Source organism: Notechis scutatus, chromosome 4, assembly GCF_049901735.1.
Source record: "Notechis scutatus isolate UNSWTSFEM ecotype Mainland chromosome 4, rNotScu1.2, whole genome shotgun sequence".
Lineage (NCBI taxonomy): Eukaryota > Metazoa > Chordata > Lepidosauria > Squamata > Elapidae > Notechis > Notechis scutatus.
This window is the reverse complement of record NC_142012.1, coordinates 128,222,270-128,246,606: the sequence shown is the minus strand read 5'-3', so window position 1 is coordinate 128,246,606 and position 24,337 is coordinate 128,222,270. Positions and strand designations below refer to the sequence as shown.

At 35.6% G+C, this 24,337-nt stretch overlaps 1 protein-coding gene across 2 annotated transcripts in view; it reads right to left on the bottom strand.

Annotated features, from left to right (window-relative positions):
• The window catches only part of TSPEAR (thrombospondin type laminin G domain and EAR repeats), a 42,141-nt gene extending 18,125 nt beyond the window's left edge, over nt 1-24,016 (bottom strand). For both annotated transcript variants that reach the window (XM_026668805.2, XM_087964890.1), the window contains exons 1-7: nt 23,571-24,016; nt 10,890-11,110; nt 6,828-7,066; nt 5,609-5,699; nt 3,057-3,213; nt 1,363-1,494; nt 563-795 (exon numbers count right to left, since the gene is read on the bottom strand). In XM_026668805.2, the coding sequence (XP_026524590.1) occupies nt 563-795; nt 1,363-1,494; nt 3,057-3,213; nt 5,609-5,699; nt 6,828-7,066; nt 10,890-11,110; nt 23,571-23,664 (1,167 nt within the window). In that variant the 5' untranslated portion in view covers nt 23,665-24,016. The remainder of the gene's footprint in view (nt 1-562; nt 796-1,362; nt 1,495-3,056; nt 3,214-5,608; nt 5,700-6,827; nt 7,067-10,889; nt 11,111-23,570) is intronic.
• Nucleotides 24,017-24,337: the final 321 nt, after the last annotated feature.

Here is a 24,337-nt window from a genome sequence, read left to right as displayed (position 1 = left end):
TGAAAAAAGCGGCTTATGACCATTTTTCACACTTATGACTGGTGCAGCATCCCCACAGTCATGAGAGACCTGGGCGAGGAGATGCGTGCCTCGATGTGAATGATGTTGAGTTGGCCACGCCCAACCAGTAACATGGCCACCAAGCCATGTCCATCCAGTCAAATGACTACCAAGCCACTTCTACCACCTAAGCCATGCCCACAGAACCAGTTGTTAAAAAGTTTGAATCCTACCCCTCATGTAGGGTCTCCCACTTGGGCGGGAGGTTGGACTAGATGACCTACAAGGTTCCTTCCAACTCTGATTATCTGTTATCTGTTATTTTTCAGTTCTCTCTACTGCATCAGTTTAGTACTATGCCCTTCTGAATATTGATCCTCAACCTCTTCAGTAAGTTTCCCATAAAAATTAAGACTCTAACTTGTTGCAATTGTTTTCCATTGCAGAAAATGCAACTCCTATGTTGCCTAGCTTTATAAAAATTATTCAACAACAGTTTTGATTCACTCATATTAAATAAAAGAATAGTTAATTTAAAATAAAAGAGTATTTTACACAGTACCTTTTTTCCCACAGTGAAGAATTCCCAGGACTGAGCTTGATAGGTGGGGAGATTTTGGTAAGGCACAAATTTTTCATCAATCCATTTATAAATGGCTGATCCAGGAGGAGTGAAGCGATTAGCAGTAGCTACAAAAAGACCCACCATGGGGATGACAAAGATCTCAATTCCCAAGGTTTCAGAATTTGTAGCTAATCTCTGGTATTCTTCCAAATAGTCCAATCTTTCTTCAACTGGAAAATGACAGGGAACAAGGAAACCTATTGTCTCTATCAAGGCAATGCTATGGAGAGGTTTATCCAGCAGAGTAATTAATCCTGGTATTTCCTATTCTTCTTTCACTGAGCTTACAGTATATCTTGGCCTCAAATTCTCTTTCAAACCCATTCACTCATTCTGTATGATTTTATTCAAAATTATTCAATCCAAGTAAATAGTTATTCACTGTACTCACAGGATCATACCCCATTTCATAAACCTTATTTAAATTAATTATGTTCCTTCTTGGCAAGTGTATTATCATCAGAATTTCTTATTTCTTATTAATGCAATCTCTAAGCAGTTTAATTCCACTGCAGAAAAGCTTCTATTTTTTCTATGTTATACTCAGAGTGCAGGATAATTTCATTTGAATTTTCTCCATGTTGCTTACTGTTGAAATTGGTAATGTTAACTTACATAACATAACAGACAAGGGAATTTGGTTTTGGGATTTCCAGGAAAATATTTTCAGTCCATAAACCAGTATTATTAAAAAATCAAAGCATCCATAGGTTAACAATATCCAGAAAGCATTTCACCTTCTAGCATGGAAATCCATTCATTCCCAGTACAGAGATGTAGTCCCTTCCGAACAATGTTTAACCAGAATTGGCCACTTTCAGTCTTGGTGCAAGGAGGGCGAGAACCCAAAGTCAGCTTCATATCTGCTTCTGAACATCAACAAAAATAAAATGTGATCAGATCAAGATTTGCTCTGACTTTGTAAGAAATATTATCATGGTGTAGGTCTGCTTACTGCATACCACAAACCCAGAATATATCACTTTACAACATTATTCACAGTTAAACAGAAATATACTTTTCAGAGAACACTTTTGCTGTATTTCTACAAACAAATAAAATAACTAGCATTGCTTGTGATTGCCAGTCCTCATGATAAAAAGAAGGAACATAAAACTAAGATAAATTGACTTAAGTTCTAAAAGGTGCCAAGGAAAACAATAGCTGATGTTCTTAGCAATTATGATAGGCATATAATTCTTTTGTTTCCTTTCTGGTTTCTGGCTTTCAACAAGTACTCATTTAGATTTCCTTGCAGCTATATATCTTTATGTACACATACAGAGAATCCTAGTCTCATTATCCGATGTGCTTTAATGTTAATGTTTTATAATCAATGGCAGCTCGTCTTCCTGAACAGTTATGTTTTGGGAGTGCAGTTCAATACCTTGGATGTTATCCTAAGAACTCCCAGAGGTGCTTTTCTGATTCTCAGAGTACTTATTTGCTACATGAAATGAAGGGAGAAGGTGATCTGAGGATATGATTTTCTGATCTTAAGCGAATAACGGTCCTTCCTCAAATCCTGCAATGCAGTCAATTTTCTGAAGTTCAGTTCAGGCTGTATGGCATTGCAGATGGGAGAAACGGAGAGATGAAAGGAAGAAACCAGCTAGATCAGGGATGGGGAATATTTCTGAATTTATGTCAGCCATGAATTTCAATTTATGCCAGTAGAACCAGGACATTGCAGGAAATACACAGGCTTTGTTCATACAACATTAAACCTTATTGTGGTTTGCTGGTTTTGGCTTCATATAGGCTTTGGCTTAACAGACTATTTGAATCAGTCAGTTATGATTTATTGTGGTTAAACAATCCATGTCTTAGCGCAGTAAATAACTTAAGCCTCTACCTGGAAATACTCTGGATCCCCCACCATCACCTGTAATAGCTATAGCTATTATTTTTTACCACCCAAAGTTTTTCTTACAGTTCTGGGAAAAGAGATTTAAGCACTGTGATAAAAGTAAAGCTGCACTCAAGCCAAACTGAACTCCTGACTGTTAATGTCATGTAGTTTCCTTGACAAAAAAAATGCAAAAGTGGTTTACCATTGCCTTTCCCTTTTTTCATTCCCCAGTCTTGCTTACAACCCAGGGATTCTCCTAGTGGTGGCCCATGCAAGAACTAGCCAAGTACTAACTCTTCTTAAATTTTTAAAGATCAGCCAGGGTTGTGTAGTATCTTGAATAACTGCTATTAATGTCTGTGCTGTGCTTTATGTAAGGTGACACAGATTGTCAGCTGATTCAGAATGCAACAGTGATTTTAGTAGGGCTTTACTCCAGATATTAACCAACTTCTATCACTAATAAAGCCTTTCCCTCTTTCCAGACAACTTGGTATAATTACATTGTTCTTCTCGTATGTAATTTTGAATACAAGCTGGAGAACAAACCACCTGAAAACTATGTTTTATTTTACTAACCGTAAGGGTATTTCAGCAGCTCATTGCCCGCAGGTTTCACAGGCAGATCCTGCAGAATTTGGGGAATGGACAGCACTGCTAGATTAACATTCATGCCAGTGCACATCCTTGAAGTGGCATCAGATCCTGGCAAGAGGACTAGCTGCCTTATCAAGCCCTGAAAAGAGAGGAAGAAAAACTAGGGAATCAAATATCAAAAACTCTTGTGGGGACAATAGTTGATGATTTTCCACAGAGGACATGGAGGAGGATAAAGTCAGCCTAAAAGCTACACCTCTGACTTAAAATCCAATCCCTATTTCCACATGTGAGACCATGAGTGAAAAATGTTGTTTATGCATTAAAAGGCATTATCTTTCTATTGCTTCATATGCTTGAAAACAGAGATCAGCCTTTCAAAACAAAATACAAGGCTGGGCCAGAAAGCTGCGTTGCTAAATCTTTTATAAAAATCACATTGTATGTTTGCATTGGTCTTTGTTTGGGACTGTGATCAAAGGACTTGCTTCTTGTCATTATGAGTAATGGGTCAGCTACCAGCAATTCCCCTCTGAACACCACATAGGATAAACAAACCAGACTTTGAACAAATGAATTAATGGAAAGAAAACATCAGGATTCAAAATAAGGACAAAAAAATAACAGAACAAAACAAATTAAGGAAGATGCAATTGCCACAACTTCCATACATTCTATTGCAGACCTCAGAATAGCCATTTGGATATAAATAAACTACTGCAGCATGCGACAACTGAGCTTAAATATATAACCAGGTTTTAGGTTATCTAAGAATGTCTGACCAAATACAGTGGCTTTAACATATTACCATTGTTAATTGATAAGGCAATTGTAATCTGTCTCTCATCTGCATAACCATCCTTTCTCCCTTCAATTTTCCCCACTGGGCCCATTATATTGTATATTAATTAAGCCAATCCATGCATCTGATGAAATGAGCTGCAGCTCACAAAAGCTTATATTTTAACTGTATAATAACTTTTTTTTGTCTCAAAAGCTTCTACAGACCTTTCTGATTTATGGGTAATAGGTAAACCAATGTAATAGAAGAGTGACAATTATTATCCTTTGAGGCTTAAACCAGAAATCACTGAGAGCCTTATCCGGAAGTAACATTGTATTAGCACATTCAGGGATGTACATTTATTATGATATAGAATTGCTTGAACTGCTAATTGATTTCTTGCATCAGGTGAAGACAGATGTTTCCTAATTTTATGAGCTACTTTGGGAAATTTATTAATTCTGGAAATTTTAGTATTTGTTAGGTTTTAAAGGAATAACGAAGTATCTAAGGAGAACTGAATTCCACAATTCCATCATGCTTTATATCTATGTTTCCTTCTAATCTCAGACGCATTGCTTTTACTTTTGGATGGCTTTAAGTGATATTTGCAGTGATGTTTCAGTATTTGGGTGACTCCCCAATGCTTTTGTATGCTTATCACCAAATCCCATCTTGTATTCCCTTTGACCATTTTTACACTATCCTCCTAAATCCAAGCTTATCTTGGACCAGATAAGTTTAGAAGAAGAAATACGTTTATCTTTTGCTCAGTCATCCTCCCATTTCTAATCAGAGAAGGTACTATGTTATTTGTTGCAAAATCTGTTCAGAAGGTTTGTTGCTGACTCATCTGAAAAATGGGCAAAAAAAAAGAAAAATCACCAGTAATCCCTAATAGAAGACAAGTCATTCTGTCTGAAGTATCTGTTATTTATTTGGAAATATGGAGGAAAGTCATAGTGTTCTTATAGGATCACAGTTTGGGTTCTGGGAAGAATAGAGCTGCTCATTTGATCTTGTGCAGAATTTTGTCCACACTGAGAAATGTATGGTGTCTGAACACAATGTTGATTATTGCAGAATTTTAAATATCTATGTATAATATGGAAGTAGGGAGAAGAAAGGATCAGCTTATTTGAATAAAAAAAACCCACACAAGTGAGCATGGTGAAGAGCAGAGGTGGCATTCAGCAGGTTCTGATCAGTTCTGGAGAACTGGTAGCGTAAATTTTGACTAGTTCGGAGAACCCGCAAATACCACTTCTGACTGGAGATTTTACAGTATCCTTCCCCTGCCACACCCACCAAGCTATGCCTACAGAACTGGTAGTAAAAAAAAAAATGAATTTCACCATTGGTGAAGAGAGCTCAAGAACTGTATGTAACAGTTGGAAAAGAAAGACAAAATATGGGGAGTGAGGTAGACTTTAAAAGCTTTATGTGACAATTATGGCTACTTGGAACCCTACATGGGAACTGCTCTGATTTGTATACTGGATTTCATCCTGGTTTCTATTTCCACAAGTTATCCTGGGAACTATATTTTCATAGAGGGACTGTGAACACCTAACAATTCCATGGACTCTTATTGAACAGCAACTTCTTTGTGGAGAAACTTTGGCAGAAAAATATATGAAATTAAAATAAATGGATAGGGGGAAAATGCAATCCAAATATAATAAGCAGAGGTAACCTAAGTAACTAGAATAGCCTCTTCAGAACAATGAACATTAGAAGTTATACTCACGGTGAAGAAACCTTTTCTTCTTCTTCTATTTCCTATATAAAACCGAGTTCCTGTCATAGTCAAGAATGTTGGAAAAGCAGTATCTGCAATCCTAAAATAAGTGAAAAAGGAAGCTTATGGGAATCCATGAATGCTTACTATGAAATCAAATACAGGATGAGAGCATTCTGATTTAAAACTCATTTTTTACTTAATTTTCTAGCATTGTTCAATCTTTTCTCTTTCTGATTCTATCTGCAATTCTTTCAAAGCTCACACAAAACGTGCATTTCATAATGAGTTCATTTTTATATTTGCTTGTTCAAACATATATATAATTTCATAAAGAATGCAATTTGTGGTATTGTTATTATTGCATACACTTTATGTACACTTTGTCATTAAATATTTATTTTTTGAACTCACAAAATTGAGAAACCTGTAATAATAACATAGCTAGCACAGTAATTCATATGCATGTGTGGGAACTGTCAGATAATCTGCATTTAATTGGCAATCAAATTAATTTTCTCCTCCTAGAGGACTATTCTAGTGGCATATTATATTTTCAATGTGCCTCCAACATTTTTTGTTTGCCATTCTTTGAAAATCCTGAGCTGACCAAACAATGATTATACTTAATGTACTTTGCATAACATGATGCCTGTAATTCAAGGTATTAAGGATTAGGATTACTTTTGGGGGGCGGGTAGGTAATTAATCACTGCAGTACTCACATATTCATATGGATTTTGCCTTGCTTAAAAAATGTTCCTGTGCTCTAAATGTAATTGATATGTGTTATCAGTGCTCCTTGATTACTCTAACAGAATTATGACACCTATATCTTAAATCTTTGGTTACCTATCATATTTGCAACTGCATTTTCTAGATCAGGGGTGTCAAATGCAAAGTCAACACAATGACATCATGTGATATATCGGGGCTTTTTCCCCTTCACTAAATTGGGTGTGGGCATGACTATTGCATGACACATTCAGCCCGCAGGCCGGGAGTTTGACAGCCCCGTTCTACATGATGAAGTATTGGGATGCTTCTTTGGGATATATTGGGAGTTGTGGGGAAGAACCTGTGCTACTTAGCTGAGAAAATAGCTCTCCCAGAGAAATCAACATGAATCAAATGAACACCCAGATGGGGTATGCAAACCCCTCACAGCCCTAACTCAGGGGTGGTGGTTAAGGTTAAATTACCCCTGAATTGTACGTGCTTCACATACACATCTATGGGGATGCTGCAGTCCACAGTGAGAGAGAAGGAGCCTTGAGATACTGCCAATACAAGCGTATGCCACTGGTTGTCCGCCAAAAAGACATCCCGAAAAGTAATTTGTGTCTGCCAACCATTCAAAAGGTCTCTGCTCCAGAAGAGAAAGTGCAGTTTACTCTGTGAATATCGGAGTCCAAGTTGCAGTGTGTCACTGTTTTCATCCAAAACTGTGAAGATGTATTCATTTCTCTGAAAACATAGTTAATGAAACCAGTTAGCCTGAAATGCAGTATTTCCTTATAATACCTTTGGCATAGTTAGAATCCAGTAAAGTTACCTTGATTCTGGACTCAGAGGATTACAAAAATATAACAATTCTCCACTCCTCTACTCGTTGTAGAATATCTTATGCCACCAGACTTGAAATTCTAGAACTAGAAAACCTTGAATTACACCGTCTTCGGTCTGACTTAAGCATGGTATATAAAATCATACATTGCAATGTCCTACCTGTCAATGAATACTTCAGCTTCAACCATAACAACACAAGAGCACACAATAGATACAAACTCAAAGTTAACCGCACCAAACTTGATTGCAGGAAATACGACTTCAGCAATAGAGTAGTCAATGTCTGGAATACTCTACCCGACTCTGTAGTTTCTTCCCCAAACCCCAAAAACTTTAACCTTAGACTGTCTACTATTGACCTCACCCCTTTCCTAAGAGGTCTGTAGGGGGCGTGCATAAGCGCACCAACGTGCCTACCGTCCCTGTCCTATTGTTTCTCTTATTCTTTTATTTTTCTTATATGTACCCATTTCATGTATTCACAACTATGTATACACTTATACTTATTATCTTGTAAACAATTGGCAAATCAAATAAATAAATAAATAAATAAATTATTGTAACCTTTGTTAAACACTGTGTGTACATATGAAAGGCCCTGATGCAATTTACTGGAACTCAGTAAATACATGTTTGCTGGTGCCTTTGGGTTGGTAACTGCTTGGACAGTCCCTGCAGTTTTCTTGGCAAGATTTCAGAAGTGGCTGCCATTGCCTGTTTCCTAGGGCTGAGAGAGAATGACTGGTCCCAAATCACCCAGTTTTGCTTTGTGCCTAAAATAAGACTTGAAATCATGATCTTCTGTTTCTAGCCTGATACCTTAACTACTACACCAAACCAGCTCTACTGGTCATATTTTATCTCTATGTTGCTATTTTTAATCATATGATAATATTTTAATATTAGCCATTGTCAAAGCATCATGTTGAAGTTTGTGATATACAAAGCAATTCGATAAAAACAGTAATTCATTTATTAACACTGTTAATCGTGAACAATCAGAGTGTTATTATTGCTAAATATTATTGTTCTTAAATATTATTGCTCTTTTCTCTTTACTATCAGTTATATTAAGACAACCTCAATGCTAGAATTAATGCTCCGTTATTTAAAAAAATATTTTAATCAGATAAAAGAGCTTGCATGCTAAATATGAAATATCAGTACATGTAGGTTCTTGTAGTAAATGCATTGTGGGTCTTGTATGAACATTGCCTCTTATGCTTATGTAGTTGGTGCTGATAAACTGAATAAGTTATTAAATAATGTGCTAATTCATTCTCATCATACTGACCCTCAATAATAATTCTGATTACTTAATCTGAGTCCAATCTTAAAATATTAAAGAGGTTGTATGGACACTTAGAAAATCTGTTTCACTGAGATAGTGACTGGCAATCTTTTTCCTGTTTCCTGTAGCTTAAAGTAGGACCAGAGGCAGAAGTCAATAGGGCCATTCTCTCTCTCTCTCTCTCTCTCTCTCTCTCTCTCTCTCTCTCTCTCTTTCTTTCCTCCCTTCCCTCTCCCCCTCTCTTCCTGCCTCCCTCAAGCAAGTCCTAAGGAACAAGTGCAGTTAATAAATAAATATAGTATCCTCTGCTTCTTCACTACACAGTGACTATTAAACTAGAGTAAAGATAGTTCAGAAGGATCTAATCAAGGCAAAACAAACTGGCTTTTCAAAGCATTCATAAGTTTTACAAGTGAATTAAATCCCTCTTTAGAAATTTCTCATTCTTCCATAAACATTCTTTCATCATTTCATCCATATATATTAGTCACTCTTATAATATACTACAATACTATTGTGCTTATTCACACACCTACTTCTAGTCATGCATAGATTTTAAAAGGTACTTTTAAAAACTTTGAAAGACTGCAAAAATAACATAATTTGCCAAATAGATGAATAGTAATACATTCTGTTAAAACATTTAGTATACTATTTGTTTGGACCAGATATACTGGATGCCTCAAAAACTCCTAAAGTTTTGAACACATTAGGAAAAAATATGTTAGAGTTAAGCCAACTGTGACATTTTATCAATAATTTAGAGCCAGCTTGGTCCAGTGGTTAAGACCCCAGGCTAGAAAGCAAGAAAATGTGAGTTCAGGTCCTGCCTTAGCCATGAAAGCCAGCTGGGTGACTTTGGCCAGTCATTCACTCTCAGCTCAACTAGTTTACAGGGTTGTTGTTGTGGAAAAAATTGGAGGAAGGTGTGTTGGATATGTTCACCACTTTGAATGGCCAGAACTAACAATATTACAAGTGGGGCAGCTAGGGGCAGAACAGAATGGAACTATTACTTTCCATGATCTAGATTTGATGCTCCTCTTAATGTATCTGATGAAAAAAAAAGCCTTTTAATACTGTTGGCTGATGTTTAACTTGCAGTCAAATAGGATAACCAGATACTTTTCATACTTTCAGATTGCCTTCCATGCAATATTTGTGCCTTTCATTTTTCCTACCAAGATGTACAATAGTATATTTCTCCCTGTTAAATATAATCCTATTTATTACATCCCATGGCTTATGTGGGTCTAGAGCTTTCTGAATTTTCTGTGTCTCCTCCAAAGAGTTAGCTCCACTCTGCCAGCTATGCATCAGCCACACATTTGATAATAATCCAGGTCATTGTTAAAATGTTGAATTTCATAGGGATCAGGATGAAGCCCTGTGGTCTTCCACTCCATTCTTTCTCCCAAGGTGAAGTGAAGTCTTTAGTGAGCACTGGGTGAGTGTAGTCATTCAGCCAGTGGTGGGTCTATCTCTTTTTTGTAGTTGTCCTACAATAATAATATAAAATATGATTGCTTACTTAATCCACTTTAGTTAGCCAATTTGGAAGCCAATAAGATTCCATACTGAATTTATGAATATATTTATATCTGTCCTATTCTGTTAACCCCTCAACATAGATCATATGGGTCTTCCCTTCACATTTTCATTTGGACTAAAAATAAGACAATATCCAACATCACTTAGCAAACTTGAAACCAAGAACAGATGTGGATCCAGGTTTCTCAGTTTACCTACATTATACTAAATCAATGTTTTTAATATTAACAACTTTAAGATGTGTGAACCAATTTCAACCTTCTTAAAGTTGCTATGGTTGAGAAACATTGAACTAGAGTAACAATCTACTGCATTCTGCTTTCCCTTCTTTTGTGGCTCCTGTTATTCCTAAATAAATCTGATATACTTAGAAATAAGGCTCATTGACTCTGTTGGGGTTCGTGTATAAATAAAGATTAATTTTGGATTAATTCTTAATTAATTTTGCTTCGTGTAGTTTCACAGTCCATAAAAGAAAAGTCACTTTTACACCTCAGGATGTTTCTCCAAGTTCTGTGTTCTCAAAAGGATGTAATTTTTGAAAATTAAGTTCAATCAATAAACACATATATCTTGTCATCTATGACTAATGTGTACCTCTGCCTAAAGCCCTGAAAATTAAATTTTATAGGCTGCAGCATAATTTTGAGTTAATAATACACAGGAACTATCAAGCATTTGAGTCTACTTTCATCCAAGCAAACATGCTTAAAGGTGTTCTTGTCATTATTATGACAAACTTGAGAGATTTTGTGAAGCTTGCTAAATTAATGAGGTTATAACATCCAGAATTATAAACCAAATACACCAATACTACAGTAATCTTAATTTTAAATAAATAAAAAATCTGCTCTTGGATAAAATCTACCACATGCTTACCTTGAATTGCCTGTAGGAAGTTTTTATAGTAAACACAATGGAGAATTCCTCTGGGAATAAGTCACAGTAAATGAAAATCCGTGATGCTGGAAAATTGAGGAAGCGAGGGTTTGTTGCAGAAAGCTGGAAACCACGTGCTCCTTGGATTTGTATCATTCGTATTCCACTTTTCACCCAGTTCAGGGGAACCACTTCAGAGAGAAGATCCAAGGGACGCAGGTCTATGCCAAAGAAAACACCAACTGAAATTACTGAAATTATGGGAAGATAATAGGTTATTAAAAGAAAGCAATGAAATATCTTCGAGATGAATTAAATGGTGGGAAGGATTGATCAGCTATCAGGAAGGAGGAGACAAAAATGTCAGAGTTGTCTTAGCAAAGATAAGTGAAATGTAATTAGAAGGAGCATAAGGCTGAAATCTTCCAATTTTCCCCTTGTTATGCCGGATGGATGGATGGGGTGCTGATGTGAGTACAGACATATTGTATTGAATAAAATAGGGATGATTCCTAATTTGAGAATACATCACAACTTTGAGGTATTTTTTAATTCGGCAACTTTAGCTTCATCTTTGCACAGAGCACTTGAGATATGATATTGCAAAATACTCTCTAATTTCTGAACATCCCCAAAGCATTATTTTGAAGAAGCAAATATTTCAATAGATGGAGCAATTGAACGCTTGCTGTTCTTTACATTTGTTAATAGAGTGACTAAAATAATTCCTGAAATGAAAGCACTGGTTCTGTCCTTATTATATTATACAATAGAATTATTTGTTTGTGTGTTTATTTGTTTTCAGCTCTTATGTACCACTCCAGTCTAGCAGGACTCTTATATTTCTTTCTTGTAGTAAAAGAACTAAAAGACTAATAAAATACAGTAATTTACTAGAGTGAGAAATAACAACAAATGTTACTAAGAAAGAAACTAAGGTCACTGAAAACAAAAACACTGATGGAGGTTATATTACATCCCTTTGCAGAGCTTTCTTTAAAAGATGGGTTTTAATTCCGCCAAAACCTCAATTTGTCTGACCTTGTACCTAGCTGTTATTGCTATGGCTATATAGATTTTGGCCAATACATGCAAATATTTCCAAATGTTATACCAAATAATTCCCAAACTTTATTCATAGAATAAAGCAAATCTCATGAAGATTCATATGGGGAGGAGGAGAGAGGAAGCTAAATAGGTTTACAGTTACATTAAACTCATATTGACAAAAAAACATCTGGAGAGTGCATGTGAAGTTTATCTGCAGTGTTTCCAACAAATCCTGCACAAAACATACTAGGAGGTCTCCCAGACAAAGGAACAGTCCTGGTACAGTTGATCACATGACTACACAATCCAGGAATGGTGTTGATATTTTGGTATCTTCTTTTGCCAGCATTGTTGTATCCGGGGGGCAGGAAAATGCTAGTTCAAGGCAGCAAATGCCACCTCCAAAATTATTTGAAGGAACAGCCAGTGCTTTCACTGGGGGAGGTTTTTATTTGCCTGCAGAGAGTTCATCAGAGCAGTCTGTGGACATAAATAGGCAAAGAATCACAAATGGAGAAGTCACGTCATTGCTAGCATTAGGAGTTCTCAAGTCACCAGAAGTGCCTATCCTAAAATATGGGGAAACATAAAAATTGAATTATCCATATTTTTGTGAAGAGAAGAAAGTGTGAGTGTTTAGATATCAGCCTCAATGGTTGTAGGGCTGAAATTTGTATATGAACTGAAGAGAAACCAGAGTATTGTAAAACACTCAGATATTGATTGGCAAGCAAACACTAGTTGGCTGAGAATTTTTGGTTTGAAGCTGTTGTCCAAAAAGGCAAATGATTGCTGGATAGGTTTTGGCAATTTAGCCAGTCTAGAGAAAAGAAGAGCTGGGAGTGACATGATAGCAGTATTCCAGTATTTGAGGGGTTGCCACAAAGAAAAGGAATATTATAAAAATTATTTTTCAAAGCACCAGAAGGCAAGACAAGAAACAATGGGTGGAAACTAGTCAAGGAGAGAAGCAACTTGGAATTAAGGAAAAATTTCCTAACATTGAGGACAATTAACCAGTGGAACAGCTTGCCTTCAGAAGTTATAGGTGCTTCATCACTAGAAGTTTTTAAGAAAAGACGGAACCATCCACCACCTATCTGAAATGGTATAAGGTCTCCCACTTGAGTAGGAGATTGGACTAGAAGATCTCCAAGGTCCCTTCCAGCTCTATTCTGAGAGACTGGAATTGAAATCATACTAGTGACAATTATAAAACATGTATAGAAAATGTTTTATGAGTTGACATTGGAGTAACTGCCGGAATCCTGGCAACTAAGATCTGGTGTGATATCTGAGTGCAGCCTCATTGGCCCATAACACAATATTTCATGCTGTGCAATGTATTTTTTAAAGCCCCAGTTTCAATTAATTGCTATGCTTTGCCTATACAGCCTATACAGCCAAAAAGGAAAGCATAATCCTAAACCATTGTAGTAGCAACATTGTTCACCACATTATAAAAAAGATGTTGAGACTCTAGAAAAAGTACAGAGAAGAGCAACCAGGATGATTAGGGGACTGGAGACTAAAACATACGAAGAATGGCTTGGTTAGTCTAGTTAAAGAGAAGAACCAGGGGAGACATGATAGCAGTCTTCCAATATTTGAGGGGTTGCCACAAGGAAGAAGGGGTCAAACTATTTTCCAAAGCACCTGTGGGCCAGACAAGGAATAATGGATGGAAACTGAACAAGGAGAGATTTAACCTGGAAATAAGGAGAAACTTTCTGACAGTGAGAACAATCAACCAACAATCAACCTTGCCCTTGGAAGTTGTGGGAGTGCCATCACTTGAGACTTTCAAGAAGAGATTGGACTCATTTGTCAGAAATGGTGTAGAGTCTCCCGCTTGGATGGGAGGTTGGACTAGATGACCTACAAGGTCCCTTCCAACTCTGATTATCTGTTATCTGTTAACATCCCCAATAAAGTTTAATTATTTAATTCTTATGATGAAATTGCATTAACCCAGTAACACCTGGGTTTGGAACCAAAGTGTGTATTATGGAAGAAAAGTTCTTCATTGCATATAAGTATGGAAGAGATGAACCAAAATTGTGAATTTCTCATCTCCTTGCTATCATCGTTTGGCAACTATCTTCTTGATCTTCTTTCAGATTTTAGAGCAGCCTTGGTGAACTTGGTGAACTTTTGAAGTGGTTTTTGATCCTGTCTGCTTTGAGTATTTTGTGGAGAGATGCTTTGCGAGGAATGACAGGAATTAAAATCCAACATAATTGCAGAGCACCAGGTTAGGAAAAGTTGGTCTAAAATCAGAAAGAGGATCACATCCCCAACCAAAAGGCACACTGGTTTCTTTCCATATCATTGGGTACTCAAAAAAATCACTATTCCTTCCCACCACATACTGTAGAGAGAAGCCTGTAACCATAAAAGTATAAGATTTTTAAATGAAACACTGAATCTGTTTGCAAGTGATCTTGTCCCATGAGTTCATATACTCTAGGATTTCTCAAACCTAAATAGATTACCAAAAATTGGGTATTTTTTTCCTTTGAGTAATGATACACAAATCTATTGCCCAATCACAACAGGGGCATTAAAATAAGGACTTTCTGATAAGCAGTTTGGGGTAATGAAAGAAAAAGTTGGGAAAGCAGTGATATACATATAATACCTCAGTAGAAATTTGTCTTCTGTTTTCTGCATTTATTTATTATTTTCAGATTTGCAGTTTTGATTTCTATAACAAATGGAAAGAAGAGCTGTCTAGAGCAAATTGGGACTACTCTTTGCTTTTTTGCATTTTGAAAATTGCATGTCATATTGATAGTTGGAATAAATATGATAGATTGAGCTGTGTAAAAGTAGAGGTCAGGGCCCTGTTAAAAGAGAATCTATGATATGTTTTCATTTCCTGCCACTCCTTCTAGAATAGCTTGAAGGAAATCAGTTGTACAGATAAGATTCAGTTGAATTCTATATTTTTATGCTAAGTGAACAGCTATGAAATACTATATACTATTTATAGTATATATAAAAGAGATCTGTGAAAATATTTACAGACCCCTCACATTCTGGACATAAACTGTTTACTACCCTCAAAACCCTACCCTATAGAGCACTGCACACCAGAACAACTAGACACAAGAATGGTTTTTCCCCAAACGCTAAACAAATAATTCCCTCAACGCTGTCAAACTATTTACTAAGTCTGCATTACTATTACTATTAATCCTCCCATCCTTCCTTTTACCCACTTATGACTGTATGACTGTAACCTTGTTGCTTGTATCCTAATGATTTTATTGACTATTTCCTAGTATGATTTGATTGCTTATTGAACCCTATGACTATTATTAAGTGTTGTACCTTATGATTCTTGACTCTTGATGAATGTATCTTTTCTTTTATGTACACTGACACCATATGCACCAACAAATTCCTTGTGTGTCCAATCACACTTGGCCAATACAGAATTCTATTCTATTCTATTCTATTCTATTCTATTCTATTCTATTCTATTCTATTCTATTCTATTCTATTCTATTCTATTCTATTCTATTCTATTCTATTCTGAACAGCTATGAACTACTATATGCTATATATAAATGTTATGCTAAGTGAACAACTAAGCCTTACATTACCATGGTTCTTATTATGGGAGGCTTGACCAGAAAGCTGCTACTAGCCATTTTGTTTTGCAGTCAAACTGATTCACTTGGAAACTTGTTCTATATCTCAAGGACTTTGCAAAGAAGAAAACCAACTGCTATGGTTCTTACATTTTCATATAAAAGCTATGATTCTGCAGTGCAGATTTAGTACCAATTATCATTATTGTAAAGGAAATTAATGTCTTTGAGTTTGATTTCATTTATCTCATGAATTGTTCAAGCACACGATGTAGAACAGCTTTATATGAATGGAGGGTACTTTTCACATGTAAAAGAACTTTTTTTCATATTTTTATAAACACTTTACAATTTTGACTTCTAGAAATGATAATTTCTCTTAATCACTCTAACTAGAAAGTTGTGGAAGTTCTAGCCCCAAATCTATGTAAGGCAAGAGATTGGAAAAGGTTGAAATAAATCATTTGAAATAGATCTGTGCAAAGCATACAAAAGCATAGTATTAGTGTTATGCATTACTAAATAAAGTTATGCATTAAGTATGCATGCACCCAGACTCATGTTCCAAAAGACATGACCGATTTACCATTTAAAAGAGAATATTTCAAGTGTTAAAGAATTTATGTTCTTTGGAACTGTAGGCTATGTGTCTGGATCCATACATAATTCCAGCACAAGTGTTGCTTGTGCATGCACAAGCACATGTGAAGTTTCCTCTGAAATTATCATATAAACATTCCAAGGAATCAGCAGCTTTAACATATCCAGAGATATGTTAACACACTGTAAGAAGTACTGTTTTAATACAAATATAATAAGTCATCCTCAGAATAGCACTTAACTATATCCTCAAGATTATAGTATTCATTGCACTAGGAAAGTGAAAGAACCTGTGCCCTCCCCATTTCACGACTTTCCTAGCCACAATCTTTCAAAACAAAGACAATTTGTGTTGAGTGTATTGAAAGAATTATGGTTTAAACCCAAAACTTTTGAAGGGGAAAAACATAAACATTTAAATTAGCTAAATACAATCATTTTGTGTTGGAAAATTGGTTTCATTGTTCTTGGTCCTGGGCATTAAGTTCCTTCCTAACCAACCAAAGCATTCAGTTCTCCATGAAAACAATGACTGTGGTAGGTCAAAGACTTTGTCCCCCACTGTTTTCTGTGGCTTTAAGACTATTTCTCAGCCATGGAGAAGCAGCTCTTTCTCATAGTGATGTAAAATAAAAGGCAAACCAATCTTTTTCAGTGTACCTCCCATGTTACAGAGACCTCCTTAATAATTGAAGCCAGCTCAGGATTATGCAGAATTTCATGAACTATTACAGAAGAACAGCTGAGATATGAGAGAAAGTTTGGCAGCTTATGCTGTGAAAATTCTGGCTAGGACCCTCTTTCACTTTTAACAGAGGATGTTCATTTCATACAGATCAAGGGAATGCTTGGGGCAGCATTTTCAGAAGTTCTCAACTTACAGAAGAGTCAAAATCTTTTTGCAAAGCAAGTGAGATTGTGTCTCCAAAAGTGGTTTTCCTGAACACTAGATATGATAAAGAGAGAAGGGGGTAAAATTGCCTTGCAGCATACTTTTAAAGAACCTGTGGATATATCATGTTTCATGTGTAAAAGCATATATAACCTTCCTCATAACAGTCTTTATCTCAACTCCTGTTTAAACATGAATCAGAATACATTGTATTGCTATATATCAGTGTTTTTCAACCCCAGCAACTATATGGATTTTAATTCCCAGAATTTCCCAGGCAGGGCTGGCTGAGGAATTCTGAAAGTTAAAATTTATACCTCTTTAAATTATTGAGGTTGAGAAATACTGCTGGACATGGGGTTTACCCAATAGGGTTTCCTATGCTAAAGCAAGGGAACAGTGAGGAGGATCCTTAGAAACCATATGATATGATATCCAACTAGTGAAGCCTTCCCCAAAATGGATACCTTGATATGTATCAGACCACAATTTGCAATACCCTCAGCCAGTTCCACCATAGCTGGGGAAGGAAGTAATACCCAGCATATAAAATCATAAAATCACAACATTGGAAAGATCATCAAGTTCAATCCTCTGCTCAGATTAAACCATCCCCACCTGATTGTTGTGGGCCTACACATAAAAATATGTTATAAAGAGATGCTCCTCATCTTCCCTTGCTAATTGGTTCTACTGTCAAAAGGCATTTGCTGATGTTCGGCTAAAATCTGTTTTCCTTAAGACTGTTAGTTGGTGGCTGGATGTACAGTACTTTGGAACAATAGAAAGTAAGTCTTCTTCTTTCTTCTTAATGATGCCCTCTAAGTGCTTGCAAAGAGCTGTCATATCTCTTCTAAGATGTATTGTTTTCAAAGTTATCTAGTTCCTTTGGTCTCTCTACATCACACATAGTCTCCAGATCTGATCATCATTGTTGTTCTTCTCTGTATTGATTCCAGTTTCTCAGTATCTTTCTTAAATGGTGGTGCCAAAACTGGTCCATTATTTGAGGTGATACTAGTACAGAATAATGTAGAATGATTATTTCCTGGATTTGCAAGCAATATTTTTTTCTCTGTGGATTTAAAATTTGTTTGCCATTTAGTTGATTCATATCCAGCAATGCTCAACTACATTTCCAAAATCCTTTTCATCCGGCCTCTCACAAAGTCTGAGAGCTCTCATTTAGCATTATGAATTAATTTCTTTTTCCTAAGTGAAGAATTTTGTTTCTGCCTCTCTAAATTATATTCTTTTATTTTCAGTCCACTTCTCTAGTTTTATCTAATCCCTACAATTTTGTATCATCTGTAACTATTACAAGCATTACTGCTACATCCAGCCTAGCAATTGATGAAAATGTTGAAGAGTATCAGGTCAAGCACCTATAGAACCTCATTTGGTACCTAATTTAAAGAGAAACTAGGCTACAAGTGAGTTGTCAGGTTTCCAAGTAATGAAATCCATGTTAAAAGGAAAAATAACAAAGTCTCTTTTCAGAAAGATTTCTTTTATTTAGGAAAGCATCAAATTGGCAAAGTCCATGGTAATTCCGGATCTGACCCAACCCGGAATTATTCTACAATATTAGAAGTTAGAAACAACCCCCAAAAGTCACATTCTCCAATAGTATTTCAATGTTGCTTGATGTCATAAACCTCCACCTCCAGGGATCCAAGCGCGGACAGCTCGTTTTCCACGGGAAAGAACATACCTAGTCACAACACTCTCTTTATCTCCACTCCTCCCCCCTTAGAAATGTGTCAAGCCGTAACCCTTCCCCCCATTACTGCCACAGAGAAAATAAGAAAAAGAATATATACTAAGACAAACTAAAATGGCTACACTTATGTCAATTTTGGGCTTGACATGAATATCCTTTGAGTACCATTTTCAAGTTATCTGTAAATCCACCTAATGGATATGCCACATAATATCTAAGGCTTGCTTGGAATTCACAATGTTCCAGTTTTTAGCCTATTTAACCACCACACCGAATAGTCTCTACTACCACATACATAACCAATATCATGATATTCTTGTGAGCTGCTATGCTGAAGTCAAGATATATATCAGGAGGACACCCATTTGGGAAAGGCTAAAATAGGAAATTCCAATCTTGCTATCTCTCCTGTTATGTCAGTGTGTTCATAACTGTTACTTACTTATATTCTTTGTTCTTTCTCAGTATTTGAGCAACCAATACAAATTTACACTGCTTATTTTCCAACTTTTCATTTTTTGATTAACCACGAATCTGTTCAAACACATAATTTGTCTGTTTTGATTCAGCAATCACCTGTTGCTGATTTTTCTGGGCAAATGGTGAAGTAGCACATAGTTCCATTAATTATTGCAAGATTCTTTATTCTTACTAAGATATATTTCCATAGTTGCTTATTTGTCTTCCTTCAGTTCACATCCACAAGTATACAGAAATTCTGCATTATGCATCACATCACATGTGTAAGCATTCAGGGAACATTAAGTTACATTTGTGTAATACAAAGCTGTTTCATTTTAATCTCACTGGTCTGCTGATATACAACCAATCATTGCAGGGGACATCTGTAGACAGATAGTGATTGAGGCACTCAATTGTCATGCTAAAGGAATTCTGTAGCATGTTAGGGAGAATCAGCATTTCATACTGTTAATAAAGCAATATATCAACATGCCAGCTACTAAGTCCCTGGATAGCTGATAAAGTCTTACAAGATAGAGGCAATACTGCAGAAACATTATTCCTTAATAAGGATTCAGTGCTGCTCCCAGATGTAGACCAACTGGTTCATTTCTCCTGCTGAGTATGTTTAATTCTTTAAAATGAAGCTTCCAAACATATTAGAAAACCATAAGAAGCTGTGTTGAGAAGACTGTTGGAATACTGAGCAGATCATGATTTCAGAAATGTTATTTAAAGCATGAGTTGAGTGTGCACACTTTCTATATAATCATGATTAATAATATTGTTACTTACTGTAACAATTTCAATACTAGAGGGGATTTAATTATATTTTCTCAAAGGAACTATTTTGTTGTAAAATATTGACTTTATTTTATGAATAATTAAAAGCATTGATTTTTGCCCACAGATCTTTCATATATTTCCTCCATATTTTGCAAACTATAGTTGGCTGTATGTCAAAAGTTCTTGCTAAGTATTAATGACATCCAAAGAGACCAGAAACACAACACATTGAGGCTTGTCTATTTATGTCCTACATTAATTTCTTCTTCTTTAGAAAGTCAAGAAAATCAAGAACAGAAATAAATATAAGTTTAAAAAGCTGGTAAACTGACATTTTTCTGACATAAATTGTGGCTAATTGTTCTGTAAAAAGGAGAACTGAGAAGTTCTAATAAGAAGTATATATGAGATGACATTATCAGTTCAATATTGTTTGTTATAAGCCTGATTGCAGATTTAGCTTCACCAAGCTAAAGCAAGTCAAGGTAAATTGATATCACATTGAATTAAGTGGATATACTTTAAATATGAAGTAAATAAATAAAGTTTAACCCTAATCTATATTTATATTACACTTATGAATTTATTTATTTATTTATTTATTTATTTATTTTTGCATTATCATGTCCTGCATGTTTAACATTTCACCTTTGATTTGATACATTCACACAGAGGATACAGATCTAAATAGACCTGATAATTTATTCTTCATCTTCAAAATAAGAATGGCACAAATGATAAAGTTTTTCTTGGTTATTTCATAAGCTTCCAGTTATATTACAGTATCAGATTGATTGGTAAGAGAGAAAATATTGATGATCAGGTTAAATCAAGTCTAAATCAGAATCCTAAATTAGAAAGAAGTCTGAAATTACCATCACACAAAATCCATTCATAGGAAGGTGTAAAATATGTAATTAGTATACTGATGTATTGTTGTACATTAGTGTTACACACTAATATTTATGTTCTCATTAGAAAAAAGTTTTCTGGCTTAAAAGTTCATCTTTATGATATGGATATTCTTTTTTTCACCTTTTTCTGGATCCATTTTAAATAACTACAGGTTTCAACTGTCTTCATGACATAGTTAATAGTGACTATGACTTCAAGAAACAAGCATCCAGTGATAAGCAGACAATTATTTCAAATATTTAGCAGAAGATCTAGCAAAAGGGTGAAATCAAACTGAGGCTGCATATCTCTAAAGATTGCTCCAACATTACAATATAAAAGTACAAATCATTTTTGCTGTAACAGTGAAATACAATACCACTTGTCAATATATCTTAGAGTAAGAGCTTCAGTATGGAGGATTCTTGCTTATTAGAGGCTTTATTATAGGAATAATGTAAAGTTTACTGAATAATGTAATTTGGGTTTTTACACTGTTTTGCTTGGTTTTTGTTTATCTTGGGTTAGCTGACTGACTGAACATGGAATTCTGTTATGTGAATCATAAAATTTAGAGAAGCAACAGAGAAGTGACATTTGTCCAAAAGCAGAGTAAAAAAAAAAAATCAGTTGTTAATCATTGCTGGAATTTTGTTGCATTTTTAGTTTCAAAGACAAGAAAAATGATTTGCATAATTCAACTGAATTTCAAGAGCAACTGAATCTATTCTTACTTCTGCGATATGAATTTAGATAACTGTTGTCCAAACTGATTCTGGGGATTTCATTTTTTATTGTGAAGACATCAAAAGCAATTGTTCAAAATAGTTTACAGATCGGTGTGAGAAGTTGGGTAAAATTCAAGAGAAATGCAGGACATACTCTAGAAGTGAATTTACATAGGAGAACTGTGTTATGGTAGCAAAAAAATATCAAAAGCCTAGTAGCACCTTTTCCAACTAACTTTCTTTTATTAAAAGACATTGATTTCTGAGCGAGAACTCACCAAATCTTATGTTTTTGAATAACATTTGTCAATTGAGAAAGATACCACCATTTTCTTGAAAAGGAGTAAGTATTCAGATTTTAGTGGAACGTATTTATGTAAATAGGGTTTAATTCAAATCCTAGACTATGAATTCTGTATTCTTTTTCATGTCTACAAAAAGAAAAACAGCTCTAAGGGTGTTTTTAACTTGGATTAATAACTCTAAACATCAGTAACAAAGAAAACTGAGCTTCTAAATTAAAATTACTTTTTATGCAATAAAATTGCTCTGCATATGTTTTATATTTTAGAAATTAAATTTCTCCTCCAGATATTAATGCATAATAATATTTTAAAAATCTCTTTAGGTTTTTAGCTGTGTGCTTAAAAATTGTAGAGCTGACTTTCCACATCTATTCAGAAAATCAAATGTTCATATCCCTCATTTATAATAACATACTTATGTGCTATGCATTAATATCTAATCTGACGTAGCTTCTGTGCAGGAATTTTGTAACATGTGAACTAACAATGCCTCCCAAAAAGTAGATATAATATCTGAATTATAAGCAAAATCTCAGAAGAAAATATTTTGAAAGAAGGAGAGGGAAGGAAGATTAAAATACCAGCAGGAGGAGAACCTTAAACAAATGCCAAATATAAAATTATTAATGCAATAAAATTGCCCAATGTGTTTTAACAAACATTTCCATTAGAGGTGAGATGGTAGTCTTCTTTTGGGGTCTTCTTTGCATAAGCAATTACTTATATATTAATTGATATGATACATGCTTCTATAGATTGAGATTCTACAAGGAAAGAAAGGCTTTCAAGTAAAAGCCAGTTCAGTATCACTGTTATCAGTATGGCTTAAAAGAGGATAAACTTCAATAGTCACATGTATGAATAGACTCAAGCTTTTATACTTCCAGTCACATAGATTTTAAAATAAAGTTGCTTGGGAAAAACATGGAAAGGGGAAGCAATTTTTTTTCTTTGAAAATGCTAAGGTTTTCCACCAATGGTATTCTGTATGTTTATTAATATTACAGACCTAAACACAACACAAGGATAAAGAAGTCTTATTGAAGGGTTTTTTCCGAGTCAACATTCAATACTGGGCATTAGACTGCACTATACTTTTCTTGAACTGAAATTGCTCTTTAAGATGAATAGCTGTGGGGACAATGAAATCTCAGAAGATTCATCAAAAGAACTTTCAACAGTTAGATAACACCACCAAAGGTAAAGATCAGCTAGCATCCAATTTAGCCAAACCAGTGGTAGCATTTCCTCCTACTCAATAGAATCTCTTTATCTTGTTCAGCTCAAATAAAATCTGATCTTGAAGAGTTTCAGATTGCAATGATTTATGAATTATTCATGAATTGTGCATGTGATTTCTCTGCTGTCCCAACACAATCAACTCAGCAAGGCAAATCGCTTCACTTCTATCTGCCCTTTAATCAACCAATCACCAAACCAAGAGACATATCTATAATGTCTAGATCATCCTATTTTCCTAGATGAAGAGATCAAAGCGTATAGATTAGACATATATGGACTTGGTACATTTACCTTGTATTTAGCTTTAGAAAGCAACTATTTTTTTTAGAGTATAACGGACTGTGGCCATTTCTTTCACTTCTTTTGCAAAGGAAGATATCTATTGATGTTCCAGTCTTACCTGTGCAATGTTCCCATGACTTTCCTCCTCTGGCCAAGGATGGCTCAATCCGGAAGTGCAGCAGCACAGTCCAAACTAGTAGCAAAGCAGACATGAGGGAACTTGGTCAGCAGGCCCATGTAGAGATACCTTCCTGGTCATCATTTAGTCTCCTCATCCTGAACCTCTCTCTGGCCTGGAAATTTTGCAAGCACAACTTGAGGATGTCACATGGCCTGAGATCTAAGACACCACAGGAGGAGTTACTTTCTTTGCCACTCCACCTGAAATAGTCCCCCCACCAGTCTTACTCATAAATTTTGGTCAAGCTGGCTGCTGCTACTAGGTTAAAGATATTAAGACCTCCATGATAAAGGGACAAAACCTAAGATGTGAGTGATCCTCAGCTGGCTGATGTCTAACTGCTGAAATGCCCCATCCTGAAAGAACAGAGACCTCCCACCGACCACAAAGTCAGCCACAGCAGGAGGCTGCAGTTGCAGACATTTAACTGTAAAAAGAAAAAACAAGTCTGAAAAAGAAGAGGAGGTGGAGTTTACTGCCTTGGGGAACTTTTCATCTTTGCCCAGCCCTCTTAAGGCTGGCTTTTAATGCTGAAGCAGAGGAATTTCCCTCACCAAGAGAGCCACTGCTGAGGGAAGGCAGGCAAAATAAAGGAGGTGTTTAGCTCTCTGTACACCTAAATTCATCATCTGCTGTAATGCTGTGAGCCCAGATTTAGTTAAAGTGTGTGCTTCAGGTGGGGAAAGGTTTGTGTGTACATGGCT